Here is a 17,831-nt window from a genome sequence, read left to right as displayed (position 1 = left end):
TTTAATTCTGTAACATCTGCAGAAATAAAACAACCACAGCATTTCTGAGAAAAACACGTATCAGAAAGGCTGATCAAACATGACACAAGGCAGGCTGAAATTTATTGCCCAAATTCAATCTCTTACAAATGCATGTATTCTAAGATTTCTAGGCTTAGAAATAAAAGATAATTCTCCTTGTGTGCACTGAACTCCCAGTAGACAACAGAGCTTCTTCCTCCACTGTTCACAGGGGAAAATACAAAGTTTCATTCGTCACAGGAATTGAGTTCTAAAAAAATAAAGACATAATATACTTTAGGGTCCAGCAGTTTAAAAACAAGTTGCCACACGCTCAAAGACTTAGGCTAGCAAGGGTTACAGCATCGTGGTCCCAGGGTCTTTTTTATGTGAAGAAATAGATTTCCTCTGAATTACCACTATGCTACTTACTGCTGAGATGCTACCTCTTTCCTCATATCTGGCTGCTTGAAAGAGGTCCAAGAGAAGCATAGATGAATTTTCACCTCCAGGGAGATTTCTCCTTCTTAAGCCTGAACAGTTTTGTTGATGCTGAAGACAAAATCAAGGAACGCTTCTTGGCCAACCTAAATACAGGGCTCAGAGCTTATTTCTAGGCATTTCTGCACCTATATTTTTACCTACATTTCTTTCTCCATGAAATGTGAAAGCCTCTGGTTTTGTTCTTTTTAATTATGGTCATAAGTGCTGACCCTGGTATACATTTTTTCTTCCTCTACAGCCTCTTTTGCATCACAGAAGTGTCTTCAAAACAGCTATTATCTCACTGTGAGAAGTGGTACTGCAAACCTGCCAGGCACCACCATCACAGTCTTTCTCCATATTCAAAAACTCACGGCATCCCTCAGAAAAATCAATTACAAGTTACTGGGCTTGTTTCCTTCAAAGGAAGAGAGAGTTTAGACTTTCCCTTCTAAGGAACAACTAAGATGACTACTATGCTGACAACAGTAACTCTGTATACTCTGCTACCGCTTGACATACAGAACACTGGAGGTAGAAAACTTTATATACAACATTTCAATGTGTCACCTTAGAAGAGGGTTAGTGAATCCTCCAGCCAAGCTGCATCTAAGGTTCAAATGTGTCCAATTCAGCTTGGGAAAAATTTTCATTTCCTCTTACTCACAGAGCTGAGTTATTTCAGAGAAATCCTGGCAAAGATGGCAGAAGACAGAACTGTCAAACACTGCAACTTCCTGCGACCTTCATCTCCACTATTTTCAGAATTGAGGATGGAAAGGAGCTGTTATTCATTCGGAAGGAAAGAGCCAAATTGAAAAAGCTTAAGCCAAAAGACCTTCTGAGTACACTTTCCTTCTGTGGTTCTGAAAGGGAAAACATCTATCATCCTGGAAAGCCGTGACTCCTCAACAAAATTGAGAATATTTCCCCTCTGTGGCCTGTTGGACCATGGTTTCAGACATCCCCCTCACCTGACTGAATTAAACTGCTAATACTTTGGACAACTTTCTTCATGATATACACTGCGATACAATTGCTGGGGATACACACGGTGAATGTTTCTATACACTTTCCCACCTCAAACTTTTATAGATCCTTAAAGATCCTTACCTTCAACACTATTCTTGTTGCTGCCATTACTCACAGAAGCACAACCACACATGCCAACAAACGACTGCTACATGGACACAAAAATATTTGTACTCAGGTTGCAAAGCTACTGGTTAAAATGTGATTATATTTCATTATTAATAATACAATCATATTCCTTCCCTGTTAATAAACTAACGATATACCTGATTTCACTTACAATGGTGACTCAGTGCAAATGAAAAAAAAAATAAACAAAACCAAAAACCAAACCAACTGAAAAGTTTTACTAATGTTTAAACACCATGAAAATATAACCTCAGTACCAGACAACGGGTCTACTCACTAGAAAGCCGGATATGCAGAGTTCAAATAAGTAAGTACTTCCTAGCCGAAACTGCTTTTTTAAAATGCATGACACCGTCTACGATGTTAAGACTTTTTTCCCAAGATGACAATAACATTAAATGTCCCATTTCCCTGTAGGCACTTTAATCTGATCCTCAGGTGCCAGTTCATTGTGCCGTACCATACCACAAAGCCAAGCGAAAGAAGGAAGCTGAAGCTGAAAACAGAACAGGCAGTAAAAAACATGACCCTCCTTACGACGACAACAGGATCCTGCACTTCGGAGATAACCGTGCAGACATGGTAAGTGGAATCGATCATTGGCTTTTGAAAAGAAATTGCATACAGGCACAGCAGGGTTTTCTATAGATCTAAACCCAATTCTTTTCAATTTGGTTTGGCCTTTTCTTGAGAAGTTGATAAATGAGCAATTTTTTTCCTGTCATTTATATTGGAAGATTAATTAGATACATCACTGGCAGAACTAAAGGAATAAAAAGCTTTTGCAGTTTCATGCCCTTTCCGCAGTTATCTCCTTTGCTTTTCTGCTGCATTTGTGTTGTTTTACTACCTCTCACAATAGCAGAAAACCCCGAGTATCTAGATATATACACATATATGTATATAAACACAGGACAGAGAGAATGCACTGGAAAAGGAGAGATCAAGTGAGCTATTTTTACTTCTTTGCATTGAAAAATCACATAAATCAATATATAATTCCCTGTTAAACCATGCCTGCAGAAAATTGCTTCCAGACAAAACACCAACAGAGGTGTGAATAAATTAATTCACCCACATCACTAAGGTGTGAGCTTCAAAACACTGATGTGAATTCAAAAGATTTAGATAGCACCATTACTAAAGTAAATCTGTTTTAAAACTACACAAAGAACAATTTTGAAATGAGAAAAAAGTTTAGCACAGGTCCTGCCACCTTAGCCTTTTCTTTACGATTCTGCTAGTAAAGCTGTTCTCCATGAGCCAAACAAGGATCCCAGTGCAAGTCACAACTGTGGGTGTGCCCAGGAGCTATCAATAACCTTGTCAGTACAGTGACAAGTGACAAAAATGTGTGTGTTGGCTTTGCATTGAACATGGTACACTTTTTCAAGGCCATTTTCCTAAGGTGCTCGGCACAGCAACCCTGTAACACTGCTGGGTCTGCTGAGGAGCGTTATCTCAGAGGGCTGCGCTGCCATCCAGCGTGACCTGGACAGGCTGGAGAGCTGGGCAGAGAAGAATCTAATGAGGTTTTATTAGATTCCTGCACCTGGGCAGGAAGAACCCCAGGCACCAATATAGGTTAGGGGTGGATCTTCTGGAAAGCACTACTGAGGAGAAGGATCTGGGAGTCCTGGTGGATAGCAAACTTTCCATGAGCCAGCAATGTGCCCTTGTCGCCAAGAGGGCCAATGGGATCCTGGGCTGCGTAGGGAAGAGTGTGGCCAGTAGGTTGAGGGAGGTCATTCTCCCCCTCTACTCTGCACTGGTGAGGCCACAACTGGAATACTGTGTCCAGTTCTGGGCTCCCCAGTTCAAGAGAGACAGGGAACTACTGGAGAGAGTCCAACGTAGGGGAACTAAGATGATTAAGGGATTGGAACATCTCCCTGATGAGGAAAGGCTCAAAGAGCTGGGGCTCTTTAGCCTGGAGAAGAGAAGGCTGAGGGGAGACCTTATCTATGTTTACAAGTACCTAAAGGGTGGGTTGAAGGATGATGGAGCTGGACTCTTTTCAGTGGTTTCCAGTGATAGGACAAGGGGCAACGGGCACAAGCTGGAACATAGGAAGTTCCATTTAAATACGAGACAACATTAATGTACAATAGGCTCTTTCTTCATTCTTTCATTTATCAAAATGGGTTTCCAGAGACAGAAAAACCTCTGAAATCCCTCATAAAGAGATAAAAAGTGGGAAAAAAGTCCCCCCCTCAAAAGCATGAGTACAAAAACCATTGGTAATTGTCCTCCAAAGTAGGAAATTAGGCTAATTCCTTATTCTAGAGACATTACATTCAGCCTGCTCTGGTCAGGTAGAAAATTATCATTCCCAAACCCATTTTCGCAACCGAAATTGTTACTGAGTACTCCAGGAGAAACATGCCCCCCTCTCTGTAAAAGCCACCGCAAAATGAAAGGTCTGGTCATTATAAATTAGAAAACTAAGAGGAAACAAAGGAGAACAATCCCCCATTCATTAACTCTAAATTCTCATCTTTTATTACATTTCTTTAACCCTTAAAATAGCATCTGAAACCCTACTCAGAATTTATGTCTTTCTTTCTCTGTTTGACTGTTTCTGAGCAGGGAAATGGAGGTGCAAGATTGGGCTCTATCTGCCCTGAGAGTCTCAGCAGATGCCTTCATAGATGCATATGACAAAACCAAAGGGAAGTTTCTCCAGCCGTATTATTTCAAAATATGAATTAGTTCAAAATATTCCTAAACCATGGAATACTACCCAACCATCACTTTCACTTGCTGGAAAATACTGCTATTATTTCTAATTCCACTGCGTTTGTTCAGAGTGATTTCCTTACTGGTAAATGACTGAAATTCAGACCTGGTGAGTAATCAACATGGATAGTCCTTAACTGAATGTGACATTCTTTACCACATTTTACATACAATTTTCAATAAACAGGAGCTTTTTTCTTCATATTTGCTGAGATGTTCTTAAGAGAGAGATTGACGCTAATTCTTTTTGTTTTAAAAACAGGAAGATAAAACTATTTCCAGTGCGGCACCTTCAAAATTCAAGGTTAGGTCCCGAAGTCATGAGTTAAACTTAAGAAGTTGTGCAATTATGAAGAAAAAACACCAAGTATTTTTTCATTTGCCTTCTCTAGCACAACGTCAGCTAGAGCTCAAGAAAGGAGAGGTGCACTATTATTATTACATTAAATTTCTGCTTTGTTTTGCAGCAATGTGGGAACAAAATAAAAAGAAACTCTGGAAAAGACATAGGCAGACTATGAAACCTGGCCATACCATAATTCCTTTTTCACATTTTTATGCCTCAGTAATTAGTTTGGAAGCCTAAAGAAAACACTCCCTGGCACTTACTGTGTGATACTTACTCTAAAAACATCTGGTGTTTAGTCTACAAATACTAATACAGGAGTGAGAAGACACACAGTGCCTCATTCACACAGCAGAAAAAAAAACATGCTTAAGGGTCTTGTTTGGGTTTTTGAACAGAACACGTTTTGCTGCATTCAACAAGACAGACAACTACTCTTCATATAGCTTCTGCATTCCCTGGGACCTCTTCTAGTGATGATTATCAAGACTTGTCCTGGTTTCACCTGGGAAAGAGTTAATTTTCTTTCTAGTGATTGCTGTGAAAGGAATGTCAATAATACCTATTGGGTCTAGTTGTTGCTAAGTGATATTTACACTATTCAAGGACTTTTTTCAGCTTCCCATAGAAGAATAGAGAGAATGATGGAATAGTCAATGAAATATTCCATACCATAGATGTCACACTCAGTACATAAATGGGGAATAGCCGGGCGAGGGTGAGAATCTGTGATCACTACTTGGGGACAGTGCCAGTTCACCAGGTGGTGAGAGAGTGACCTGTGCCATTATCGTTGTTATTATTATTATTGTTATTTTTCCTTTTCTGTTACTGTTTCTATTAAACTGTCTTTATCTCAGCCCACAATATTTTTTTCTTCCCTTTCCCTCCTTTTTTCCCTCTTCTCCCCCTGTTTCTTGAGGGGGCAAAAAGAGAGGGTGGAGTGGGTGTGTTAGTGAGCGGCTGCATGGTTCTAGTTGCTGGCTGGAGTTAAACCACAACAATACTATAATTTCCTATTTGAGCATGTCAACTCCTGCAATTATTAGCTCCTGTTTGTAAAGAAATATGAATATCTAATTATAAAATCACAGAATAGTTGAGGTTGGAAGGGACCTTTGGAGAACATATTGTCTAAACTACCCTCTTAACTATAGCAGGTTGCTCAGAGCCAGTTGCATTTGAGTATCTCCACAGATGGTGATTCCAAAACCTCCTTGGGCAACCTGTTCCTGTGTCTCATCATCCCTGAAATAAATAAATAAATAGCTTTTAAACATAAATTATTTTATTTCATTTCGTGCCCATTGCCTCTTGTCTTTTCACTGGACACCACTGAGAAAAGCCTGGCTCCCTATTCTTTAGTCCCTTCCACCACGTATTTACATACATTGATAAGATCCCCCTGAGCCTTCTCTGCTCCAGGCTGAACAGCCCCAGCTCGCTCAGCCTTTCTTCACAGGAGAGATGCTCCAGCCCCTTCATCTTCACGGCCCTTTGCTAGACTCTCACCATTGCGGCTATATCTCTCTTGTCCTGGAGAGACCAGGCCTGGACACAGTACTCCAGATGTGTCCCACCAGCACTGAGTAGAGGTCAAGGATGACTTCCTTGACCTGTCGGAAACACTCCTCCCAGTGCAGCCCAGGATACCACTGGTTGTCTTTGCAGAAAGGGCTCACTGGTGGCTCGTGTTCAACTTGGTGTCCCCCAGGACTCCCAGATCCTTTTCTGCCAAGCTGACTGCTAGCCAACTGGCCCCAGCAGGTACTGGTATACGCAGTTGTTCCTCCCAGGACCTTGCACTTCCCTTTGTTGAACTTCGCAAGATTCCTGCCGGCCCATTTCTCCAGCTTGTCAAGGTCCCTCTGGATGGCAGCATACCCATCCGGTCTATCAGCACCTTTTCCCAGCTTTGTGTCATCTGCCAACTTGCTGAAGGTGCTCCTGATCCATCATTCCGGTCATTAACGAAGAGGCTAAACAGTATTAGTCACAATATCAACCTCTGAGGTACAACACTAATGACTGGCCTCCAACTGAACATCCTGCTGCTGATCACAACCACTTGAACCTAGCAATTCAGCCAGATTTCAGTCCACCTCACTGTCCCCTAATCTAGTCCATACTTCATCCCTTTGTCTATAAGGGTGTTATGGGAGGCATTGTCTATACTTGTTATATATATATTGTACATACTTGTCTATACTTGCTGTACTCAAGATAAACAATATCCTCAGCTCTCACCGCATCCACCAAAGCAGTCATTTCATCCTAGAAGACTATCAGGTTGGTTAAGCATGATTTACCCTTCACAAAACCATACTGTTTACTCCCAATCACGTTCTTCATTATGAGCTGATTCTCTTTTCTGCCTATCAAATAGTTAATGTGCCATCTCCAGTCAGAGGTTATGTTCCTGTGATTCAGATTTGGCTCTCTAAGGACGTTCTAGCCGGCAAAAGTGAGAAAAGTTGATTCAAATAAATAGAAACTGCAAATGTGAAGTCAGTTCAACCCTTGTGTGTTTTAATTGAACGTGGGACATGGAGTTAACAGAGTCAAGGCATCGCATAATCACCGAGTAGGGATGCATAACAGCAATACTATGATCAGTATGAAAGAAGTATGAATGGAAGTGTCTGCACCCAAAAGCACCAGAAGAAATGATACAGAGAACGTTATGAGAATGGCATGCATTGATACGCAAGGACTCGAGTGACAGCAGTCAAACTGGCAAATGATGAGAAATGTATTGCTACACCTGGACCAGAAGACCACCACTCTGGTGAGGCCATACTAGAGATGACTAGCCAGTCGGAGACCCACAGCAAAGCTACAACATGTCACCTCTGCCAACAGGAAACCAGGCTGGAAGCCGCATACCCGCCCACAATGAGGAAACAGAGACAAAGGATAGCAATGACAGGCTGAAGCAAGCAAGCTTCTGAGGAAGAGATCACACCATGAGAACTGTTTGACTCCTAAAGAGTACAAAAACTTTGTCTAGAAGCCAGTTTATTGTCATCAATCAAGAGGAACCCAAGAGACATAGTGCAGACTTCATAGACACTGTCCCTCATTCTCATCACACACAAGTGACCCTGGCACACAGACGCCTTGGTGTTGGTGAGCATGCAGCTATCAGTATGAGTGGCATCTATGACAGGAGGACAAGCGAGTGAAAACAGATTAATTTGAAATAAGTATCACCCTCCCCTCCAATAAGATCCTGAACTTAATATGAGGAAATGCAGTGCTTGAGGTCTGTCACATTTTCACTGTTTTAAACAGACCACCTTAGGTCCAGAGTTTTCCCTATTTAGATTAACTTTCCCGACTAAGCCATTAATCCTGACAACAACCTTAACCAAAAGGCTCTGAGATTCAGAACACTCCTCTCCATGGGCTGAGTTGTTCCTAGCTTAACTATCAAAAGATGGTTCAGAGGACAGTTTAGAGCCCCTCCTATGTCTTATATCTGAATGAAGGAATGAGTTCACAGAAGCCAACTACGCTCCTTACAAGGGTGGAGCGTTACTAATACAGCAGAAGGTAACTTAGATCTACTTTTCCCCATCCCTGATAACCCCAGGTCTCAGCCCTGAAGTCTCCCTCTGTTCCAATAATTCCTACTAGTCCTCGTGTACTTCTGTAACACGCAGGAGAGCGCCTTGACTCCGTGTCTGCTGTTCTCATCTGTGCTTTTCTCTTAAGGGCCAGAACACAGAATGTGGGAAATCCTGCAAAGGCAGTGGATTCACTGAACCCTTACTATGCATTGAACATCTGCCTCAAACGCATTTCAAAATACTTTCCCACTAAAACACATCATATACATACATACCCAATACAAATTAAAAAAATAACGAAAAATTTCATGTAACACACAATGTATTGCAAAAGGAAATGAGAAAAGTAAGCCCAAGAAAATCAGTAACTATTTCTTCCAAAAAGTACCATGAGGACTTCTATTTTAACCTCCCATCAGAAAAATATACACTGAGTAAACAACATAATTCTACTGTACTTGGTCAGTCCTTAAATGACTCATTTTCAAGAACTGAGCAAAGGACTAAATACTAAGCATCGGACTATAGTCTTTTACTCCCAAATACTGTCTTTCAGCAGCAGAGTTGAAATCCAAATCCAATTTTAATAAAACCTTTGCACAGATCTTTTTTTCTGGCTGGAACAAACATTACTGTGGCAAGTCCCACTCTTGCACAAGACCAGAGTTTTACCGAGTATGGAAAAAGCCCTAGCTTAATAAACCATTTCATTAAGCAGCACAAAAGGAAATGAATAAATATAATGAGAGAGGTAAAAAAAGGTAGGATGTCAGAGGAGCTTTCTTTCTGATGGGATGTTGGGCCACACCAAACACACATTTCCCATCAGCACTCCCACTCCAAGAAATAACAAAAGCACTTTTTTTCAAGATCAAATGTTAAGCCCATCCATAGCTATACATATTCCAACAAAAAAATCCCAGAAAAAATAGCAGATCTTTCAAATGACAGCTTTATGAACCTCTGTGGCTATTTTTAACAGAAGATTTCCATCCTCAAAAATGTAAGGCTCCTCTAATTTGCCATCATGTATTACAATCCTAATACTTGTGCTCCAGACGCTCAAAGAAGCCTACCTTCTGACAGCACGGTCTTGGATAGGGTAGAATGTAAAAAGATATTCTGTCATGGTAAGCTTGATATACAAACAAAACTAAGTTTCTACCCCGATACAATTGTATGGTACAGCAGTATTCTGCAAAGAAATAGCTTCTGGGCAAAATAAGTAATATCTGACCTTTGGTTGCATGATTAACATACATTTGATTCATTGGTTTACTGTAACCATTGTTTATTAATGAATTAGCGAGTTCTGATAATTCCAGTTTTTGATCATGCACCAGTATTTTAATTATTAGCTTGTACCTAAGCAGACAAAGAGGGAAAAGGTTAGCGTTTTACTTTCTTTAAATATAAAAAGTGTGTGTGCATGTATAAATATACAAACGTATATAAAAAGCAATAAATTAATGATTTCATTACTTCACTTTCCACATGCTACTGCCATTCTTAATGTTACACCTTACTTTTTCTGTAAAAACCCCAGGTGAATGAGAAGAAATTAAGACCATCCCTTACCTTAATGTTGCAAGCTTGTTCCATCAGTCTTCTGGCGTTCTCTTCAGCTCTGTACCTCTTGGGCAACTGAACCCTGAAGAATTTCAAAGCTCCTTCAAAATCAGCTTGTAGAAGGTCCTCTTTTGAGGTCTGCAATTCAACACAGGGATCTACTGTAAACACTGAGAACATGCAGTCGTGCTCTTTTACTGGGTTTGTCATTTACTGAATGTATTCCAAACGACCAATATTCACATTAGCTCAGAAACATCCTCCTTGCAATCAGCTCTCTAACCACTATCTCATCAAACAAAACAGAGGCTAAAGCATATCCAAGGAATCTCAGGCAGAGCAGCACAATCAGAGGACTGTAACACATTAATGTATTTTATCCTTCTATACCTGCAGGGTAAGAAAGGCATTCTGGCTCAGCCTGTCAAGATGTCACTCAGTGAGGAGAAAAACAAAAACCAAGCAAACAACAAAAACCTAGGAGAATTTATAATATTTTCTAGAGAGCTTATGCATTAGACCATTGCTCATTCTCATAATGCTGCCCTAAAAAGACAATGTATATATAGATATATATGGTTATAGACATGAACAGCAGAAGCAGAAATGCATATGACTCATAAGAGGCATCAGCAAGTCAATGTGCAGAAGTCTGTGACACAATTTTTCAAAGACCGCTGTGCCAGAAAATGTTTTACATGCTTATTTCTGCATCTCTCATAATGCTGTACCTCTCAGTGTGGTATCAAGCCGAACGGGTCAGAGAATGTTAAACAGTCAACATTCATCCTGTTCCGCCACTGACAGAGTAATATGATTCACAGGGACAAATGTATTCATCTTCAGATTTACCAAGAACTACACCAAGAGATTTCGCAGATATGAAATACCAAGCTTGGGATCGCTCCTGTAAAAGGTTCACAGAAACTGAATGTCACAGAATCACAGAATCACATGGGGTTGGAAGGGACCTCTGGAGATCATCTAGTCTGACACCCCTGCCAAAGCAGGTCCACCCAGAGCAGGTTGCACAGGAACGTGTCCAGGCGGGTTTTGAATGTCTCCAGAGAAGGAGACTCCACCACCCGCCCTGGGCAGCACATTCCAGGGCCCTGCCACCCTCACAGGAAAGAAGTTCCTCCTCATGGTTAGGTGGAACTTCTTATATTCAAGTTTGTGCCCATTTCCTCTTGTCCTATCCCTGGGCACCACTGAAAAAAAGACCAGCCACGTCCTCTTGACACCCACCCTTTAAGTATTTATAAGCATGGATCAGATCCCCCCTCAGCCTTCTGTTTTCTAGACTAAGAAGGCCCAAGTCCCTCAGCCTTTCCTCATAAGGGAGATGCTCCAGGCCCCTAATGAAGTTTGTAGCCCCTGCTGTACCCTCTCCAGCAGTTAAGTCCAGACAAGACATTTAGGATGTCATCTCAAAAATGCGAATTTCAAGATCTTTAACCCAGAAAGAGTAAACAAAAATGTGTCAATGTACAGATTAGTACCATGGAGACCAGTGCGGTGTATCACACTATTACTACAAATACCTCAGGAGCAGCACAGGTACCTTTGGTTAAGGTTAATTGCTGAACTAATTGCTCAAGTACCACCTCCAGCATTTTCACGTGTTGATCCTCTGCTTGCTCATGAGTGACACCGTTTGTCTTTCTTTGCCTTGTTATACACAATAGGTATATTACGTACACATAGTTTCAAAGTTTGATTCTTAACTGTATTGTCATCTGCTCAAAACCCTTCGCTGTCTCCTATTTCAGACTACTTTTTTTCCAGGAAACACACTTGAGCCAAACACCAGAGATCTGGCTCTACACTGAGAGAACTGGCAGAAACTGTGCAGCCTTTGACATACAAGACGTGAAGCTTGATGGTATTATTATTTCTCTTGGGTGTTAAATTTGTTTTAAAGAAATAAAAATAAATGTAATTACCACTACAATGCAGAGAAAATTTTACTTTTATTTACAAATCCTCCTTACGCAACCTACAAACTAGCATCACCAGCTCATTTACATGAAAAAAAATTACGTGTGCTATATAAAAGCCCTTCTTAGAAGTCCAAAAATTTTGTTTCCCACAGCAAACTGAAGTTCAGCATGGCGCTGTGGATACATAACAGTGATACTCAAACCTAGCTCAACATATCCCACATTTCTGCCAAAAATGCTAGAGCTGCCTACCCAGAGAGTCTACCAAAAATAGCAATTTATCCAAACTTTTGTTTGGTGGGGGAATGAAGAAGGGTTTTTAAAGGGATTTTAAATTATGATTACCAAACTTGGAACTACCAAACAAGCAACAGAAGTTAAGGGGGTATTTTCATGGTTATCCAGTATCTCTGATAGCGGAGAGGATGCGGTGACATCAGAGGCGTGCCACCCAAACACTGATAAAAATCCCTGCTCCGTGCCCAATCTTTCACTTTGGAAAGGGGAATAGCAATATGCACTTTGATTTCCTCAATCAAGAGCCTACAAGGACAAAAACTACACTGTACATGTTTACCTATAAGCCTATGTATTTTTGGAGGTTAGTATACTGTATACCATAATGGGCATTCTATTAGTTTTTGCCACATTAATCACAAGGAAAGAGTGAGAAAACTCCAAATACAACTAGAGTAGCTTCGGCAGATCTGTTTCCTCATGACTGCAGCATTTTTAAGGTAGACAACCCTCTGTCATCAAAATCTCTAGAGTTCCCTCAACATCTATTTGATCCTCCCTTCATTCACAGCCAAGGAAGCTGCTGGGTCATCACTGCAGGGACACGAGAAAAGCTGCCTTCAGGATGCTGATGAGAAATGCTCAGCTTTACAAACTATCACATCTGATTCCGTCCACAAAAATTTGGCAGGAGGACTATTTGGCTGAGACTCAATCAGACAAGACCGATGTAGTGTTGACAGAAAGCTGGTGCAGTTGGGTATCTAATGAATCTGACCAACTCCTGAATGCAGCTATGGCCAAAGCATCCATTTCCTCCTTCTAATGTCGTATTTCTCCTGGATGAGTTTTACTGAGGTTATATATGCTTTAGCCACACTTGAGACTAGATGGCCATTTCAAATCCACATGGGCTCTATTGAAGGTAACCTGGAAGTTGTAGAGCCTGGTAGGAGCAGCCTGTCACACAGCATCACTGCCAAAACCCACACTGGCAACCAAGCTGCTTCTGGGCAAAGTTCAGCAGGGTAATGTTGATCGAAAAGCAGTAAATGGTTTGAAAACCAGCTTACTTGAAAGCAATTTCTCTCCTTTCCTCTCAGCGATGTTGACAGCTGTGATAACTATACAATTCAAATAGATTTCCCCATTCCATTGCAAATTTGCCTTCTTTGGAGACAAGCTCTCCTGCATTTCCAGTCCCCTACTCCTCTTCCTCATGCCGTGGCAGCCTCTCCCATCCTCCCAAACCCAATGCCAAACACAACTCTGACCCCGGGCGTAAAGGCTTGGCACCAGCCAATCTGTAAAACCCATCTTGCTGCCGTTCTTGGTTTTACACAGCAGTGCCGAAAGACGGGGCAACCTCCAAGACAGGCTGACTGGTATGTGCTTCCAACAGAGTAGGAGGGTGTTTTCAATTAAGACTTCTGGGCAGTTGCTCCCAGCATAAAACAAACACCAAACACACTTTTTGCCAAAATTTAAACATTTTATTAGGAGCTGAGCTACCCCAATTTGAAGCATGTGTTGTTCTTAGAGGTCCTGACTAGACTTTTTTTTCTTAATTTTGTATTGAATTGTATTTTTTGTAATTAATAATTTAATAATAATCTGTAATTTAATTGGATATTTTGTAATTAATTGTATTTAAATTTTTTTTAAAATTAACCTAATGCATTGAGAGTTTTGGAAATTTTTTTTAGCAATCAGAGGAGAAAAAAAACCTAAAAAAAGGTGATAATCAACAATGAAATTACCCTGCCAAACAGATGTAAACAGAAAAGCAGATGCACCTACCTTCATAGCACTTCATTTAAAAATAAATAAAATAAATAAAATAAATAAAAATAAATACCAAAAAAAAGAGGCAAATACTTTAGAAAAACAGCAATTGCATGTAAAACATTTAAAGTCAGATTTAACTCTCCTAGGCTTCTGCTTGAATCACTGTTATAATACTATTTTAACAGCCCCCAAACAAATCACTCTCATAAAATTGTAACTATTGACAATTTTGAAGGTCTCAACACTGAAAAACCCATAAGAACCCATGACAAGCCCGTAAGAATAATGGTGGCTCATGGAAATAACTCATGTGACAGAGTTTGCTGAACTAAGATTATAATTATGAAAAATTATAAACCATCACGTTGTATAGTTTGATATAATGCGTGGTAGAGCCTGAACTGCTCAGGTTCCTTCTACTTTGCTGAATATTTTAATTTCATTAAAATAATTTGTTGATCAAAAAATCAGCTTCACATTAAAAATCACAAGAAATCAAAGCATCATTTTGAAAGCAACGATAACTTGTTTGTGTACTTTGTGTATTTTCTGCAAACTAACCTCTTCAGGTACGGATTAAAAATGGGAAGCAACACAAAACCAGCGTGTGTGTATATATATATACAGTACAAAAAAGTTTAAAAATAGCAATGTTAGCATCCTAAGATTCACATTTCATGACATTTTGTGATTTTAATCAATAAATCATAAAGACATTTCAGGAACCTGTTTGACAGACAGAGATTTGTAAATTCACTGGTTCATGTCACTCGGCTTGTGGAACTCATGAACAACTTATTTCACTACGCCATCTGCAATTTTAATGAACCAATAATTAAAGTTTGGCAGGTACACTGCATTTTTGTGCACCCAGGGAGCTCAGGGCATTTTTTATTATTGTAGATGTAACTTTCAAATAATCATATTTTAGGTTAAAATATATTTTTTAAACCATTCAAAAGAAGAAATTGACTAAGAACTCATAACATTAACTTTAAAAGTCTCAGCTTGCCTTTTAGGGTTTGGCTAAATATGCCCTCAAATGTCCTTTCCCTATTGCTTTAGTATTTCAATATATTCATAAAATCATCTTCCATGGATTAGTTGAAACTAAGGGAAAGCCCTTTCCTAGAAGTACTAAGGAAGCTTTCAAATCTAAAGGTAAAGTTCTGGAAAACTGCAAATGTTAAAAACATAGGAATGGAATTTGAGAGACTTAAGTGATGTTAATTTTCATTATTTTTTTTTTAAATAGTTAATGTTACTACTTTCACCAAGATATTTAGGAAAATGTGACTAAGATAAAGGACAAAGCCTTGTCTTTAATTGAATTTCTCTGTCTTCAGTTATTAATTCTGCAGTCTTATTTATTACTGACTAGATCAACTAAAACTCCTATTCCCACTTGGGAACTAATACAGCAGAAGAAATTTTAGATCAACCATACTACACTTCCTTAATTTAATTCTTCTTCCTTCATACAAACAGATAAAAATTACTAATTTCCATAGAATTCTATGTATACATCATACATATTTAGAATTTCTACAGAATGTCAGTGAGCACAAATCGCCTATTTTACACCTTAATGAATATGTGTCAGGAACAAGACCATGTTAAAGGCTGAAAAGAATCTGGCCACGCTGTACCCCACTGCTTAATTTGCTATTGGTAAATTCAAAATGTTCACAAATATCCTTGCACTAATTTTTCAGAACATAAGATTTAATCTATAACACACAGAGATATGGTTTTAAGTTCTTTTAAGAAGATATGCAACGTAAAAATCAAGATATATGAGGTATTTTTTCTAACCTAACAGCTCCTCTTCCACTGGTAGCACCAAGACTGCGGAGCTGCACGTTGCATGACTGTGCACTGTGCTGCCCTTAAACACAAACCACAGACCTGACCTGTTCAATGACTCCTAGAGGATGAAGTTGACCTTCTGTGCTGCCAAAGAGCACGAGGGTGGGTAAAACTCGGGATCCAGGCCTGGGAAAGTTTGATGGGTAAAGCTACGCTGCTACAGTTACACTGGCACACACTTCTAGCACAGTACATCAAGACTCCTTTTACTGGCATCGCTTATGTCCATTTCCTTACTGTGAAAGCTATACTGGCAAAATCATTTTTTCCTAAATAAAATCTGTGCTCTCTGTAAAACACTGTTTGGTACAAAGGTATTATGGAAAAAAAAGAAAAAAAGCTTTGGTTTTGTGCGCAATGAGCTGGCATCCATAAATATGGCGATAATCTTGTGTACACCCAGTAGTATCCCTCTATCCAAAATGTCACCACCGTGTTTACATAGAGCTCCAGACTTACACAGCTAATGTTCGTTCTGCCACATAAAATACTGATGAATATGGATCAGCAGCAAACACAAAATCTACTAGCTTCATCCACCCATAGTCATCCCAAAGGAGATAAACCCACACAGAATTAGTGCTGTTTCACTTGCTCGTCATCACGGTTAGCTCATGCAGTGAGTAGGTGATTTGAATTTTTCTAAAGCTGGCATAAAGGTTATAGATTGTATTTCTCACACACCACTACAATAGCATATATTCTGCCTGTCCTAGGCATTTATTCCCAAAACAACAGCAGAGGGAGAAACTTATGCAAGCAAAAAAGAATATAGTTCTTAATATTATGAAACACCGAGGTTTTGAAGTATCTTCAGTTCTGCTTAAAGTACAAATTCTTGTCCCCAGAGATTTCTAATTTTTTAAAAAAATCAGAAACATAGTCTCTCTGGCTCTATGGAAGGGGTATATGTCAAAAGGGATATATGTCAGAAGAGGTATATTTAGCTAATAAAATCTGACAGGAAATCACATTGACTCCACAAGTCAAGACTGTCTAATAAGACAAGCATTATTTATATTGTTTTACCTTTCCCCCCTCTATATTTTTCTTTTTTAATAAAGAATATTACGTCATTCAGCAAAGCTAAGTTCCCTGGGTGGTGAAGTACACTAAATTTCTTCGTATTCTCCATCTGGAGGGCCAGATACAAAGCTTGATTAAGTCAAGTGAAAAAGAGCTTAGTGGTTTTGTCTCTGCTTTCCTTAGAGCTCATCACAAAACATCTCAGAATGATTTGGCAGTCCTTGCCCGAGAGACAATCAGCACTGAGGCAGCAGGATGGGCTGGATGAGGGTTGAGGTACACTTGGAGTTAAACTGGCAAAATGCTTACACATACAACAGATTTAACCATGCATTATTAGTCCCTGTGACAGGCAGTATATCCAATTCTACAAGTGACTGTAGGTATCCAGAATCATCTGCACTTTACTAGCAACCAGAGAGTTTGTGGTTTTTTTTTTATTTTTATCTAACATCTCACAGCACAGGGACACCCTGGTTCAACTACCCACTGCATTTTTACACTGAATATTTACACTGAATAACTTATAATACACAGACCACAATAATTTATGTAAGTGTGCTGCAGAACACGGAGATAGGTTTCAGTAGCACAACAAAAATGCTAGACAGGTCACCGTATATAACCACAATACAGGAGTGCAGGGGTTATAGAAATAAAGGAAAGGCACCATTCCATTAGAAAACAGGATGGGATCAGTAAAGAACTGTCTTCACGTGCATCACATAAAAATGACATCTTGGTGTTCAACACCATCGACCAAGTGTACTTCTGAGCTGCAGCCAGGTTTAATTACAATACCCCAGAGCAGACTCAGCTAGAACTAGGTACTGACTGCTGGATTGGTCACTATTTTGTGGTTTGGAGTCTGCTTTGTACTCTGCTAGAAACGACAAAAGCGTACTTCTCTGTACCGTAACATGCCACACCAATTTCAGGCATCACATACAGACATCATTTGCTATGACAGATAAAAACACCTTTAACAATTTATTTCCCAGATAATTCTACACACATATTTTAAACTTTTTTACGTAGTGTCAACTGCCTTTTCAAAAACAAACACAGGAACAGCAGAAAACCAAAATACATCAACAT

At 39.7% G+C, this 17,831-nt stretch overlaps 1 protein-coding gene across 3 annotated transcripts in view; it reads right to left on the bottom strand.

The window, feature by feature from the left end:
* Window positions 1-17,831, bottom strand: part of RABGAP1L (RAB GTPase activating protein 1 like) — a 257,373-nt gene that overhangs the window by 54,695 nt on the left and 184,847 nt on the right. For all 3 annotated transcript variants that reach the window (XM_074152248.1, XM_074152246.1, XM_074152249.1), the window contains one exon: window positions 9,880-10,008. In XM_074152248.1, coding sequence (XP_074008349.1) covers window positions 9,880-10,008 — 129 coding nt within the window. The remainder of the gene's footprint in view (window positions 1-9,879; window positions 10,009-17,831) is intronic.

The sequence above is a fragment of the Numenius arquata genome, chromosome 8 (assembly GCF_964106895.1).
Source record: "Numenius arquata chromosome 8, bNumArq3.hap1.1, whole genome shotgun sequence".
Classification (NCBI taxonomy): Eukaryota; Metazoa; Chordata; class Aves; order Charadriiformes; family Scolopacidae; genus Numenius; species Numenius arquata.
This window is presented reverse-complemented; position numbering and strand designations above follow the sequence as displayed.